The 15,000-nt window shown below is 39.2% G+C and overlaps 1 protein-coding gene across 4 annotated transcripts in view; it reads left to right on the top strand.

Moving 5' to 3' along the window:
- Positions 1-15,000, top strand: part of mark1 (MAP/microtubule affinity-regulating kinase 1) — a 49,782-nt gene that overhangs the window by 21,440 nt on the left and 13,342 nt on the right. For all 4 annotated transcript variants that reach the window (XR_012397283.1, XM_073936138.1, XM_073936137.1 and 1 more), the window contains 9 exon segments: positions 960-1,008; positions 6,802-6,867; positions 7,115-7,185; positions 9,386-9,442; positions 11,606-11,842; positions 12,246-12,365; positions 13,450-13,549; positions 14,121-14,233; positions 14,917-15,000. The exon segment at positions 14,917-15,000 is cut by the window's right edge and continues 70 nt beyond it. Coding sequence is in view for 3 of the 4 variants with exons in the window: in XM_073936138.1 (XP_073792239.1) it covers positions 960-1,008; positions 6,802-6,867; positions 7,115-7,185; positions 9,386-9,442; positions 11,606-11,842; positions 12,246-12,365; positions 13,450-13,549; positions 14,121-14,233; positions 14,917-15,000 (897 nt within the window). In the remaining variant the exon portion in view is untranslated.

The raw sequence follows: 15,000 nt of genomic DNA, 5'->3' as shown, positions 1-15,000 counted from the left end.
CTGTGGCTGTTTTTAGAAATATGGCTATAAATATAGCAGCTCTGGCTCTGCCGCTGATCACTGAGCAGAGCCGACTGCCAGAAAACACACTTCTGTCTCGCTGACGCGTCAGTGTGTTACTGCGTCAGAAAACACATCAAAACACACACTTCTCTCAGCAATCGTACACTTCACATCAATAGGCTTATAAGGTCCTCGTGATCTTTCAGATGTTAGCATCAGCATGCCAGCCTTGAGGATATGTATAAGCTAGTGTGCTCCAAAACGCTGACAACACTCACTTTAAAAAGATCGTGTAATCATCCAGAGCTCGCAGTTTGTCTCCTGAATGGATTGTTGTGACATCACCTCACATGTCAGTTTCCCATCAAATCTTCTGACCAATCAGATTCTCTCTAGTGCCTGACATGCCCCGCCTCCTCCTCGTTGGCTGTTCATTTGATGCACTCAAGCTCAACCACTCCCACTGACAGAGCAAAACAAAATGCTATTGGCTGTTTCTTTATAAAGGGGAGGAGCTACTATATGCCTCGCCCTCTTTTCGTGTTTCAGTTGAGATTAGGTCACACATCCGATAAAAAAATGCACATTTCTGAGCATTTCACAGCTTCTTTAATGACGTATGCTTCATGATGGACATCTGTGTGAGCGTGGAGGAGTTCTCTAGAGTCACCTTCCCTCCAAAAGTGTCCCGTTAAGCTGAACAAAAGCTCTGCTGAAAGGTTTGGTCATGATAAACGGAAGTGTCGGTCTGTATTGTTGGATGAAAAGTCTTAGTTAATGGTTTGGTAATATCGTGAATTGTACATTCAGTGTGACTGAAGTACCATAGACATAATTGATCATGTGTTTCAATGTCTGAACCGTAAGTCAGTGTCTTTAAACAACTTGTGGATATATGAAGTATTAAATGTTTCTTCTAATGCAGCTTGTTTGCTTCTCTTTCTGTTCTCCCACAGCTCTTTCGTGAAGTGAGGATTATGAAGGTCTTAAATCATCCTAATATAGGTAAGGAATCATCCTGATATCCATTTCACATTTGAGCTGTCTGTATGGGTATTTAAAACCTGAAGTTTACCTATTTTGGTCATGCTGCTTTTTATTTTAGATAAGGGGTCACCAATCTCAGTCCTGGAGGTCCGGTGCCCTGCAGTGTTTAGCTCCACCCTGCCTCAACACACCTGCCTGGGTGTTTCAAGTACACCTAGTAAGAGCTTGATTAGCTGTTCAGGTGTGTTTGATTGGGGTTGGAGCTAAAATCTGCAGGACACCGGCCCTCCAGGAACAAGTTTGGTGACCCCTGCTCTAGACCATCACATCTGTGGAATTTAAAATCACAATCTGTTAGAGCAGGGCCGGAGTGGGACTCATTTTCAGCCCTGGAGTTTCAAGCCAGACCGGCCCACCTCAGTTCACGACTGACTATATTAAAATAAGGCCATTTCCAATTCAGTTTCTAATGACACTATCACGTCTGTTTCAAGAAAACAGCTGCTTTAGAAATTCAAATGTTCAAAAGCCCTCACAGTATTATATGTCTTAACAATAAAAATGAAAAAAATAATAATAATAACAATAATTTTCCAGGTGAGATTCGAACACGGGTTGGCGGCATCGCAACGCAACGGGCCCTATCATACACCCGGTGCAGTGTGGCGCAAGGCGTGGCGCAGTAGTCTTTTGGAAGTTTCAGCTTGGCGCAAGAGTGGTTTTGAGGCGTTGCGCTACGCTGTTTAAATAGCAAATGCATTAGTGCTCATATGTGCGCACATAGACGTTCTGGTCTAAATAGGAAGGTGTTCTGAGGCGCACTGCTGGCGCGTTGCTATTCTGAGAAACTATAATAGATTTTTCATTAGACCAAAACTAACCCGGTCTAAACTCCAGCGCAGAGTTGCGCCTCGCTTACACACTGCTTAATACACACAAGAGAGCAATAGGCAAATATCTTTACATATGAAAACATTTAAATATTAAGGATATATATAGGATATAATAAGAATAGATATAGGATATAAATATAAAGGATTAAAATATTACAAAACATATTATTTTCTAGCCCACATAAATATGAAAAATCACTGCTTTTATGTCTTCTTCATCTCGGGAGGCTTTTTCAGTTCATTCATAACAATTTGCTTCTGTATAATGTTATTATTATTAGCAGTGTTATTTATTATATCCATATTTATATTTGTTTTATTAAAAACAAGCTTAGATTTGTCCACCTGTCAGGTTTTAGACCATATGGGGCTCAGCATGTGTTTTAGGATATAACTCAGGTTTTTGAGCACACTTCATTATTATTGTTCATTTATTCGTTTGCTGGAAATTAGAACTGAATTTAGAAATAGTTTTGAAACGAATATTTGCGCTTAACAAACAAAAGTATTTATTTATAGACTAATTGATGTCTGTGTGTAAAGGTTTCCCTATCCAAGAGCGAAAGTGAAAGTGATCCATTATCTCTCATTCTCACGCAGTAGATGCTCTGTTTAACAGTTTTCTGGTAATAAACTGTGAACTGTTTGCTTGTGAAATGCTCAGTTTTTCCACTTAGACTTACTTTGCGTCCTGTAAATAGCGAATGCGCTTATGGCGCGACGCAGCTGCTCTTAAAGGGAATGGGAGATGAGACTCTGATTGGTTTATTCTCAAAACACACCTATAACTCATTAAGAAAATAAACTCAACCCTTTTAGACCATGCACCACGACGCAAAGCGGATTGTCCCGTCCTTAAATTAGCAAAAATGCATTCTGACACGCCCTGAAAGCGTTTGCACCCTGCGCTTTGCGCTCCGCGCATGGACCGTCAAAATAGTGCCCAACGTGTTTAAGATTGGTCCACAATAGCGCTATTACAGCGAGAATAAAAAATAAGTATTGCACTGTGATCAGCAAGACACGGTATTACTTTCTATTGATGGCTTAATCTTTTTCTCCCCTTTTTAGATTTCTGATCAATTTAAGTCAGATTTATTAATGTAGTGAATCATCTGAGTTTCATTGAGCAGTTGTATTATTCATTAATATTAATTATTCAAATTCGCTGTTTGGGGTCGAATGATGATAGTTAACGTTACAGCTTCATTAACGTTAGTTACCCTGCAGGCTGCATTTTGCTCACGGGGCTGCGAGAAAATAAATAAGAAGAGAGGCCCTGCGGCAAAATAATGCATAAAAAGAGTGAAGCTATGGTCAAATAAATAAATAGATGAAAAAAGTGCGACTGCTGAGAGTGCAAGCGGCTAGAAACACCGGCCCTCACGGCCAAAAAACAGACCGGCCCGCTGGGAACTCTCCCGGTGCTCCCGATTAGCCAATCCGGGCCTGTGTTAAAGAATCATTTGAGTATAATTTTAAGAAATGGCTTCTTATTAATCAACATTGTAAACAATAGGCTCTGTATTTTAGCAATCTAGGGGCAACGTCTGAAATGGATGGCACAAAATCACGTGGAAGCATCCACTTTTGCTATTTTAAGGACAGGAAAACCAGTCGTTGTGCCCGGCACATGGTCTAAAAGATTTGCCTTCATTCTCTTAATGAGTTATGGGTGTGTTTTGGTCAATCAAAACCAATCAAAGGGATTTTTTTGGTTAATCAAAGTGTTTCTGCAGACTGTTTTCATCAAGTCTGATTATAACAAATACAATTAATAAACTTTGACCATTAGACTGCTGGATATATTCACACACTACTAACACACAGCTGTGTTTAAACCCCTTATTAAAGTGATATCCGCATAACAGCTCGCTTTTCTATCTCAGTTTGCGCGGTGACGCTGCGTTTTCCCTCTCTTCCTCCCGCTGTTTGAGCAGATGTTAACTGGATTATTTACTGTGCTAATGGAGGGTCATCGAGACGTTTCTGCTTTCTCTCGCTCTGTCCAGCTCAGCTCTTTCTCTTTACGGCTCCAGACTCTGTTTTCACTTCGCTATCGATTAGCATGACTAGCTGTTTCTGCGGCTCCTTCTGCAGCCGCTGACGTGTCCACGCTGGTCTCCGATTGGCCGAGCTGGAGCTGGAGTTTAGATTAATCAAACTAAGAGCTGTGATTACACACCTTTAGCTGACGGGCTCTCCTCTGAGCAGAAGAGCAGCTTCCTGATACACACACACACATGCACAGACCATACCTGTTAACACTGGGATGTGAAGATAAGGGATATGCCCACCATAATAAGGGATTCCCCTGAGCACCCCCCATTTACACAATCCCCAAATTACTAAATATGCTAATTTGGAGCTGTTTCATGTTAAATACACAGTTAAATGGTCAGTAATAGGTTTTATTATTATTATTTACAAAAGAATAAATAAACAGTATACATTATTAAAGTTATTAAAGGAGTGAATGGATTTAAGTATCTTGGCATAACTCTCGACATTCATTTAAAATTTAATCGTCGTGTTAAAAATATGAGTAAGAAAGGTAACCCAAGGCTAAACTGTTTTCGTTTTATTAGAAGGTTTTTAACATATCGAACTGCAAAACATTCACACAATGACATTCTCTCACTTGACGAATTGCATCACATCTTGGTCACAAGCCTCTTTAACTACATTGAAGCCTGCGGACTCAATATATAAACAAGCAGCTACAATGATGGACTTAAAGCCTATGCGATGGCATCATTGTAAAGTTTTATGTAAACGTTGATAGTTAGTGTTATTAAATGTATAGATAGTTTTATTAAATGATATAGTTTTATTAAATGATATAGTTTTATTAAATGATATATAGTTTTATTAAATGATAAATAGTTTTATTAAATGTATATATGGTTTTATTAAATGATAAATAGTTTTATTAAATGATATAGTTTTATTAAATGTATATATGGTTTTATTAAATGATAAATAGTTTTATTAAATGATAAATAGTTTTATTAAATGTATATATGGTTTTATTAAATGATAAATAGTTTTATTAAATGTATATATAGTTTTATTAAATGATAAATAGTTTTATTAAATGTATATATAGTTTTATTAAATGATAAATAGTTTTATTAAATGTATATATGGTTTTATTAAATGATAAATAGTTTTATTAAATGTATATATAGTTTTATTAAATGATAAATAGTTTTATTAAATGTATATATAGTTTTATTAAATGATAAATAGTTTTATTAAATGTATATATGGTTTTATTAAATGATAAATAGTTTTATTAAATGTATATATGGTTTTATTAAATGATAAATAGTTTTATTAAATGATATATAGTTTTATTAAATGATAAATAGTTTTATTAAATGATAAATAGTTTTATTAAATGTATATATGGTTTTATTAAATGATAAATAGTTTTATTAAATGTATATATGGTTTTATTAAATGATAAATAGTTTTATTAAATGTATATATGGTTTTATTAAATGATAAATAGTTTTATTAAATGTATATATGGTTTTATTAAATGATAAATAGTTTTATTAAATGATATATAGTTTTATTAAATGATAAATAGTTTTATTAAATGTATATATGGTTTTATTAAATGATATATAGTTTTATTAAATGATATATAGTTTTATTAAATGTATATATGGTTTTATTAAATGATAAATAGTTTTATTAAATGATTTATAGTTTTATTAAATGTATATATGATTTTATTAAATGATAAATAGTTTAATTAAATGATAAATAGTTTTATTAAATGATAAATAGTTTTATTAAATGATAAATAGTTTTATTAAATGATTTATAGTTTTATTAAATGTATATATGATTTTATTAAATGATAAATAGTTTAATTAAATGATAAATAGTTTTATTAAATGATAAATAGTTTTATTAAATGTATATATGGTTTTATTAAATGATAAATAGTTTTATTAAATGATAAATAGTTTTATTAAATGTATATATGGTTTTATTAAATGATAAATAGTTTTATTAAATGATAAATAGTTTTATTAAATGTATATATGGTTTTATTAAATGATAAATAGTTTTATTAAATGATAGGTAGTTTAATTAAATGTATATATGGTTTTATTAAATAATAGGTAGTTTTATTAAATGTATAGATAGTTTTATTAAATGCAATTATCTTAAATTGGTTTTTAATTGTTTAAATAATCATCTTCCAGTTTTGTTTTCTGATCTGATCAGTCGGCATCAAACCTCTCTCAGAGTCACACGGGCAACTGCTAATGGTGACAGTCTATAGTGCCAAAGTGTAAGACCTCCTTTGGTCAATCTGTCTTCTCTGTAAAGGGAGCCAAACTGTAGAATGATTTACCTGTTAGCTTAAAATCAGAAAGTAATCTAAATATTTTTAGTAGTGTTCTTAAAAAGTCACACGGGCAATTACAGTGGTCAAAAACAAACCAGCAGTGTTTGCACAGATAGTCTACGGTTAGTTTGCTGGAGCATGCTCCCTTTTGCGTTTGCCTTCAGTAATTTTATGTAAAGAATTTTGATGTAGTGTATTTGTTTTTATCATATTTCCATTTTGTCAATTTTTGTCAAGTCTTCTGTGGCCAGCTGTTGAGAATAGAACAGCTGATTCTGCTCACATATTAAGATTATAAGGCTGAACAGCATGAAATGCCATCAGTCTACAGAGATTTCCCAGTGTTTCTCTGATGCAATCTGGAGATCATAATAATTAATCCTGAAAAGCCAGAGCAAAGCAAACACTAGCAGATTACTGTTGTGTTTGTGATAAGGAAAACACATTGTGTTCGTATATGTTGGTGTAAAATCTGAATCTATGTAATAATGTGTGTGATTTGTGCTTTTAATAACCCACTGGTGGTGTTTGCTTCTGTTTTCTCAGTGAAGTTATTTGAAGTAATCGAGACGGAGAAGACGCTGTATTTAATAATGGAGTACGCCAGTGGGGGTGAGTTATTATTATTATTTAATTAATTAATTAATATATATTTTTTAAACTTGATGTTGTCTATGAGTTACTCTCATTGTTTGTGGGTTTTAGTTATTGTGAAGCACATTTGGTCAGCTTGTTGGGTTGTGTTTCACTGTGCTTTATAAATTAAACGTTGTCTTTATTGTTTGTATGTGTAATATTTAATAAGAGTGTTGACGCTGGTCATGTCTGACACGTCTCTGCATGTCTGTGATTCTGCCAGGCGAAGTCTTTGACTACTTAGTGGCTCACGGGAGAATGAAGGAGAAGGAGGCCAGAGCCAAGTTTCGGCAGGTGAGACTTGTAGGCTCTAGAGAATTAAATAAAGTCACAATTTCTTATGAGACCTCCCACACATCACTAACACACACCAGGCGCACAGAAGTATGAACAGTGTCTTGACTCGTAGCTGGGTGCTGTGAACAGCCGGCAACTTGCAGTGTCGGTGTACGCACCCTGATAAAAATCTAGGCTGTTTCCATTTGTAAAGTGCATGGCACTGTTCATATTTTTGTTGCGCTACAGAGCGCCATCTGATATCCGTGTGCGACCCCCTTTAAGACGTTGACGATGTTTTTGCACAAAATTGTCAAACATTTATTCATTCATTTTATTTTCGGCTTAGTCCCTTTATTGTTCTGGTGGGAGGCGTGCGTTGGCAAAAGGCCACAGGCCGAGTGTCTTAGCGCCCCACCAGTGCTGATATACAGCCATAGCACACTGCTACGAGTGTGATATTGCGTTTATACAACAGTTCGACGGCTAAATCTTGTACATAAAAAAGAAAATCAAAGTCTAAAAACACTTTTGTATAAGGAACTACTTTCTTCCGCCATTCATTCACATCTGCAGCTGACGTCAGAACAGCAGAAGCCGTTACTAATTCACCAACGTCACTTTACAGCTAGTGTTTGAATGACTCGGTCTAAAGTGATGACAAAACTGCTGATTTTGCTGACACTTTAAGATTATAAGGCTGAACGTGACATGAAATCCTTCCTACAGTGTTACAGTCTACAGTATTTCTCTGTTGCAATCAGGATTTCACAATAATTAACCCCCAAAATAACAACGAATCCACTAACGTTACCAGACTGCTGTTGTGTTTGTGCTAAACGCTAAACATGTGCCGACTTTGCTTATTTTAATCTGCCAACACAACACACATTACTGATATGCGAGCAAATCTGTATAAATGCAGCACTACAACATACAAAAGAGAGAGATCATCTTACCTGCCAACATGTCTCTGAACACCCGGGAGACCAGGGGGGAGAGGGTGTTCGGGGGTGAGGTTGAAAACAGGATGCAGTGTATTTTCGGCGGCCGTTTCGATCGGGTACTCTACCAAAGTTGGCAACCGGGGGGTGTTTAGTTTACAGACTGTACCAAAGAGGGGGGTGGGTGAAATTACGGGAGATTTTAGAAAGAAATAAAAACGGGATGGTTGCGGGAGACTGGTCTGAAATATGGGATACTCCCATTAAAAATGCAAGTGTTGGCAGGTCCTTACCAGTTTAGTAATGATTTGATCAGCTGTAGTTAGAAATCAGACTGTTATATCTTCTAAGCGTAAGGGCTTATTATGCGGTTCTGTCGCCATCTTGTGGATAGAAAACGTCAACTGTCGTCGACGAGCTCTCTCAGAAATTGTAAATATTTTAAAATAGGCACTATTCTTGCAAATAAACTGCATAGTTGCAATCTAAACAACTACATTCTCCACTAAAAAAGCCTCAACAGTACATTTGGTTGTGTAACAGCAGGAATATTTGTCCAACTGTAGTGTCTGCTTGTTCCTGGCTGTATTTGGGCGGAGTAATACACAAAGGGTAAAGAGGCTGTACGGGTGCTGATATATCACAGCTATCAGCCAATCAGATTTGAGATCCAGACAGAACTTATGTATAAACATATATATATATATACATATTTAAACACAAAAACATAGCTGATTGGCAATTATAGCTTATGTCTTCAAACATCAATAATGGATTTCAATAGCTCCAATGTTTTTAAATGGAGTTTAGTGTAGAAGTGCTCCCTCTAGTGTCCGTCAGCTCAGATCAGCTGTTGTTTTGGTCTGTTCTCAGTTCAGTGTGTTGTTTAATAAACCCCTGCTGCTGAGCAATAGTTATTGGCCGTTTTCCTGTCGCACTCTGCTAATGAAGGCGTAAATAAAAGCCGCAGGATGATTCAGATTCACAGTGCAGGAGCTGATTAACAAGAGCAGAAACTCTCTCAAACACAAAAGAAGATATTTAGAAGAATGTTGGAAAACCTCACCGTATTTGCTCTTCCGACTTTGGAGGTCAGTGGTTTTCAGCATTCTGCAGACACAGCTGGGTTTACACCGCTTATAAAAGTGATTTCTGCATAACTGTCTCCTTTAAAACCGTTATAAATAAAAATGCCATGATGTTAAACCCTGTGTTTACCCTTGTAAACTGTTATGTATGCTAATGTGACAGTGCATGTGTGTGTGTGTCCACAGATTGTGTCTGCAGTGCAGTATTGCCATCAGAAGAGAATAGTCCACAGGGATCTCAAGGTGAGACGCTTATAACAGCAGATTTTTGTCTTCCCCTTCACAAGAAATACATCACCACTTTTTCCCAGAAAACATATTTCTAAAGATGCTGTTGACTTGAAAATTCCCTAGATGTTAGTAACAACCAAATAAATCCATATATGCGAAGAAAACAAAGCTAATTAGTTTACAGATAAAGTTCTGTAATAATATGAAATGACGCAGGGATAAAGTATTGAACACATGAAGAAAGGAAGGTGTAGAAAGACATGGAAAGCCCAGACAGCAGCTAAAATCTCTCAGTAGTTCTTCAGCAAGCCTCTGCCCTTCCTCAGTGTAAATGAACATCAGCTGCTTCAGTCCAGCATCTACATCAGCAGGAGGATGAAGATGAACCCATTTCAGCAAGACAATGATCCAAAACACAGCCGAGGAGACTCTCAGATGCTTTCAGAGAAAGAAAATCAAGCTGTAGAATGGCCCAGCCAATCACCTGATCTCAATCCAATAGAGAATACAAGATAAAGCTCAGATTTGATAGACGAAACCCACAGAAGCATCAAGATTTTGACACTCTGTTGAAGAGTGTGAGAAACTCACACCTGAGCAATGCATGAGGCTTCATTCTCCATATGAGGCCCCGTTTACACTAATGTGTTTTAGTTTGAAAGCGCATAAGTTTTGCCACAGTTACGCCATCCGTCCACACTACACCAGAGTTTCGAGCGCCGAAAATGGAGCGTTTTGGAAACAGCGTTTTTGCTGCGTCTCAGTGTGGATGAGGGAAAACGGAGACATCTGAAAACGGAGGCGGGGCTGCTGAGATTCGCTAGCTGATTGGGGCTTTTGTGTCATTGCGTATCCTTCCCTTATTCGTCAAGCCCCTATCACATGACTATAACACACGGCTTTAACGCTACTGGAAGACAGCAGACCAGCCTTCACTGTAAACAACAACACGGACACAGAAATGGGAGCGCTGTTTACACTATTGTCTGTTTTAGGCACCATTGTGCAGTTATTCATTTGTTACGTTTAGTAACAACTCGACCTCGTCGTCTGTCCACAAAAACACCTCTCTTGCTTTCTTTGCTATCACGTTCATCATTCAAACGGTGTTTGTTGACTAATAATAACCAAATGCCGAGCGTGAAGCATGCTTCCTGTTTATACTAGAACACTCATGCCCAGAGTGCGCGAATGGTCACGTGATACACGTTTTTGGTGGCGTAGTGTGGATGGAGATATGTTCAGAAAACGCTAGGTGAAATGCTAGTGTGGACGCGGATCGTTTTTGATCTAAAATGCAGTTTTCAAACTAAAACACACTAGTGTAAACGGGGCCTCAGAGGCGTCTTTAAGCTGCAGCACCAAACAGACATTTATATATGTACAGTATTAAACACATTTCAGCAGCTCAGCACTTTCTCCTCCTGTCATTAATACATAAAACTCATTTTTTTTATTGATTTTTATGTTTTATTGTTTGGGTTTATCCCAAAATCTGGTTCAAATCCATGTCAGCAGCTCCTTTACGCCCCATTCACACGGGGCTTCAGCGTCACCGCTTGACTGAAGGCGTGTGTGAAGTTGGGGCTGAAGCGATCAGCATAGCAGCGTCAGCCAATGAAATTCAGTCAGCAATAGGCCATTGTCTAGCTGGTGCATTTGCATACAGCGATCTGATTGGCTGACGCTTCCGTCTGCGCTTGAAAAGTTGAGGTAGTCCCAACTTCTGCAGCGAGCAACGCCTCTGAAGCGGCGCTGACGGATCCACAATGCAGTTCGGTAACGCCTGACGTCACCCATTCAAAGTGAATAGGAAGCGTTGACGCTGTGAATGGGATATATTTTAAGGTGCAGGCTGAAATTGAAAGTTGTTGAAAGTGGTTGAAAGTTCTCCAGAGACAGCCCCTGTGAGCAAAAGCATCCCAAGGGTGGGCAATTTTAAAGACAACATGGCAATGTTTTAGATCAGCATGTCTTTACAGCTTCTCAGCACGGGCCCTGTTCATGAGGGCAGATAATTCTGACTTCAGCTGTGTAATCGTCTGTCATGAATATTGTAAAGTGTCCATCTCGTGCTCAGACAGCTCAAAGGGCCTGGTGTTGGTGAGGATCTGATCCCCATCATGGATCTGTTGCATTGATTTCTAATAGTGGTGCTCTCTGTCTGTCTGTCAGGCGGAGAATCTGCTGCTGGATGCGGACATGAATATAAAGATCGCAGACTTCGGCTTCAGCAATGAGTTCACCCTGGGCAGTAAGCTGGACACGTTCTGCGGGAGTCCTCCGTACGCTGCGCCCGAGCTGTTTCAGGGCAAGAAGTACGACGGGCCGGAGGTGGACGTCTGGAGTCTGGGGGTCATCCTGTACACGCTGGTCAGCGGCTCACTGCCGTTCGATGGACAGAACCTGAAGGTCAGTTCAGGAGAGATTACAGCACAATGAATGTGACATAGAAACATGTCTTAATAATAATAATAATAATAATAATGGGGCGGCTCAGTGGGCAGCACTGTGGCCTCACAGCAATAAGGTCTCTGGTTCGAGTCCCGGCTGGGTCAGTTGGTGTTTCTATGTGGAGTTTGCATGTTCTCCCTGTGTTGACGTGGGTTTTCTTTTGGGTGTTCTGGTTTCCCCCACAGTCCAAACACATGCGCTATAGGGGAACTGATCAACTAAATTTGGCCGCAGTATTAGTGTGTGTGTGTGAATGCAAGTGTGTATGGGTGTTTCTCAATACTGGGATGCGGCTTTGACCCAGGTATAAAATAAAGGATGTCTATTAGTACGAGCTGTGTTTGTTACTGTGTCCGTGCAGGAGCTGCGAGAGCGAGTGCTGCGAGGGAAATATCGCATACCGTTCTACATGTCCACAGACTGTGAAAACCTGCTGAAGAAACTGCTGGTGCTCAATCCTGGCAAACGCGGCAGCCTGGAGGTGACTCACACACACACACTACACATTTATGGTGGAGCTATAAGTTCTTTAGGGAGGGTATATCAGGGTGGAAGCTATCAGTCTTTTAGGGCATGGCTGTCAGTGTTTTGGGGAGAGGCTATAAGTCCTTTATGGAGGGGCTATGAGTAATTTAGGATGGGGCTGGTAGTGTTATAGGGAGGAGCTATCAGTCCTTTAGGGTGGGGCTATTAGTGTTTTAGGGAGGAGCTATCAGTCCTTTAGGGTGGGGCTATTAGTGTTTCAGGGAGGAGCTATCAGTCATTTAGGGTGGGGCTATCAGTGTTTTAGCGAGGAGCTATCAGTCCTTTAGGGTGGGGCTATTAGTGTTTCAGGGAGGAGCTATCAGTCATTTAGGGTGGAGTTATCAGTGTTTCAGGGAGGAGCTATCCGTCCTTTAGGGTGGGGCTATCAGTGTTTTAGGGAGGAGCTATCAGTGTTTTAGGGAGGAGCTATCAGTCCTTTAGGGTGGAGCTATCAGTGTTTTAGGGTGGGGCTATCAGTGTTTTAGGGAGGAGCTATCAGTCCTTTAGGGTGGAGCTATCAGTCATTTAGGTTGGGGCTATCAGGGATTTAGGGAGGAGCTATCAGTCCTTTAGGGTGGGGCTATCATTGTTTAAGGGAGGAGCTATCAGTCTTTTAGGGTGGGGCTATCAGTGTTTGAGGGAGGAGCTATCAGTCATTTAGAGTGGGGCTATCAGTGTTTTAGGGAGGAGCTATCAGTCCTTTAGGGTGGGGCTATCAGTGTTTTAGGGAGGAGCTATCAGTCCTTTAGGGTGGGGCTATCAGTGTTTTAGGGAGGAGCTATCAGTCCTTTATGTTAGGGGCTGTCCGTGGCTTTAGGGTGGAGCTATCAGTCATTTAGGGTGGGGCTATCAGTGTTTTAGGGAGGAGCTTTCAGTCCTTTAGGGTGGGGCTATCAGTGTGTTAGGGAGGAGCTATCAGTCCTATATGTAGGGGCTGTCCGTGGCTTTAGGGTGGAGCTATCAGTTATTTATTGTTTGATTTATTGCAATTGCTTAACTCTGCTGTGAATGTGTTTATAATGTGTGTGGATCTTTTACAGCAAATCATGAAGGACCACTGGATAAACGTGGGTCATGAGGAAGAGGAACTGAAGCCGTACACGGAGCCGGAGCCAGACTTCAGCGACACCAAACGCATCGGTCTGTGTCCCTGCAGTAAAAACAGTTTTAATGGGTTTCAGTCTGGACATTTTTGTCCATAAAGTCACCATGAAATCAACATTTACTCTTCTTATTTGTATATGTGTATATAGTAGTGCTGATTTAGGGCGGGGCTATCAGTCTTTTAGGGTGGGGCTATCAGTCTTTTAGGGCAGAGTTATCAGTCTTTCAGGGCGGAGTTATCAGTCTTTTAGGGTGGGGCTATCAGTCTTTTAGGGCGGAGTTATCAGTCTTTCAGGGCGGAGTTATCAGTCTTTTAGGGTGGGGCTATCAGTCTTTTAGGGCGGAGTTGTCAGTCTTTCGGGGCGGAGTTATCAGTCTTTTAGGGTGGGGCTGTCACTCATTTAGAGTGGGGTTATCAGTCCTTTATTGTGAAGTTATCAGTTCTTTAGGGAGGAGCTATCAGTCATTTAGGGAGGGTATATCAGTATTTTGTAGCAGGGCTATCAGCCCTTTAGGGCTATCAATCTCAGGGAGGACTGTGTGTACAGTAACTAGTTACTTTATAACCAATTACACCCAACACTGCATCTCTCTCTGCTTCCTCCAGAACTGATGATCACTATGGGTTTCCCGAAGGATGAGATCACAGAGGCGTTGGTGGGGCAGAAATATGATGAGGTGATGGCCACATATCTTCTGCTGGGCAGGAAACCTCCAGAGGCGAGTCAGAAACCAACATAACTTCATCATAATGACACATGCATGCTCCTCTGCAGTTTGACTTCATGCGCATTTTTCTCTGAGCTGTCCGTGTCCTGTATTCAGGACATTTTCAGTACGTAAAAAATAATAATAATAATAATAATAATTCTACTTAATTATCTTAACAAACTGTGTGTAATATCCATTCTTCACCTATACTTATAAGGGTAAATTGTAAATTTGATGTATACAGTTAAGGACTCAAAGTACTATCATAGTGTTTATTCATATTTACAATCACAGTTTAAAGTCTTTCCCCTAAACTAGATCTGTAAATACACTTAAAGACAATATTATTCACTCTTCTGGGGAATTTCTACAGTTGGTGACTGTCGCTTTAAATGCAAATGAGATTGTGCTTTTTTTGAGAAGAGGGCGGAGCTACAGACGCCTGTGTGTCAGCATAGTGGCACATTTAAATACATGACTGATGTTCTATGCTAATGAGGGAGAGATGGTCACTAGTGGGCGGGGCTTTCCCCCTCTGATGACATCATATAAAGGGAGAATGTCAATCAAAGTGTTTCTGCAGACTGTTTTAGTCAAGTCTGATTATAACAAATACTATTAATACTATTAGGCTGCTTATATTCACACACTGCTTATGATAAGTCCTCTTTAATGTTCTGTTGACTCTGCAGTTTGAAGGGAGCGATTCTCTGTCCACCACAAACCTGTGTCAAAGGTCACGACCCAGCAGTGACCTGAACAACAGCTCCTCACAG

Source organism: Danio rerio, chromosome 22 (genome assembly GCF_049306965.1).
Source record: "Danio rerio strain Tuebingen ecotype United States chromosome 22, GRCz12tu, whole genome shotgun sequence".
In the NCBI taxonomy this organism is placed as follows: Eukaryota; Metazoa; Chordata; class Actinopteri; order Cypriniformes; family Danionidae; genus Danio; species Danio rerio.
This window is presented reverse-complemented; position numbering and strand designations above follow the sequence as displayed.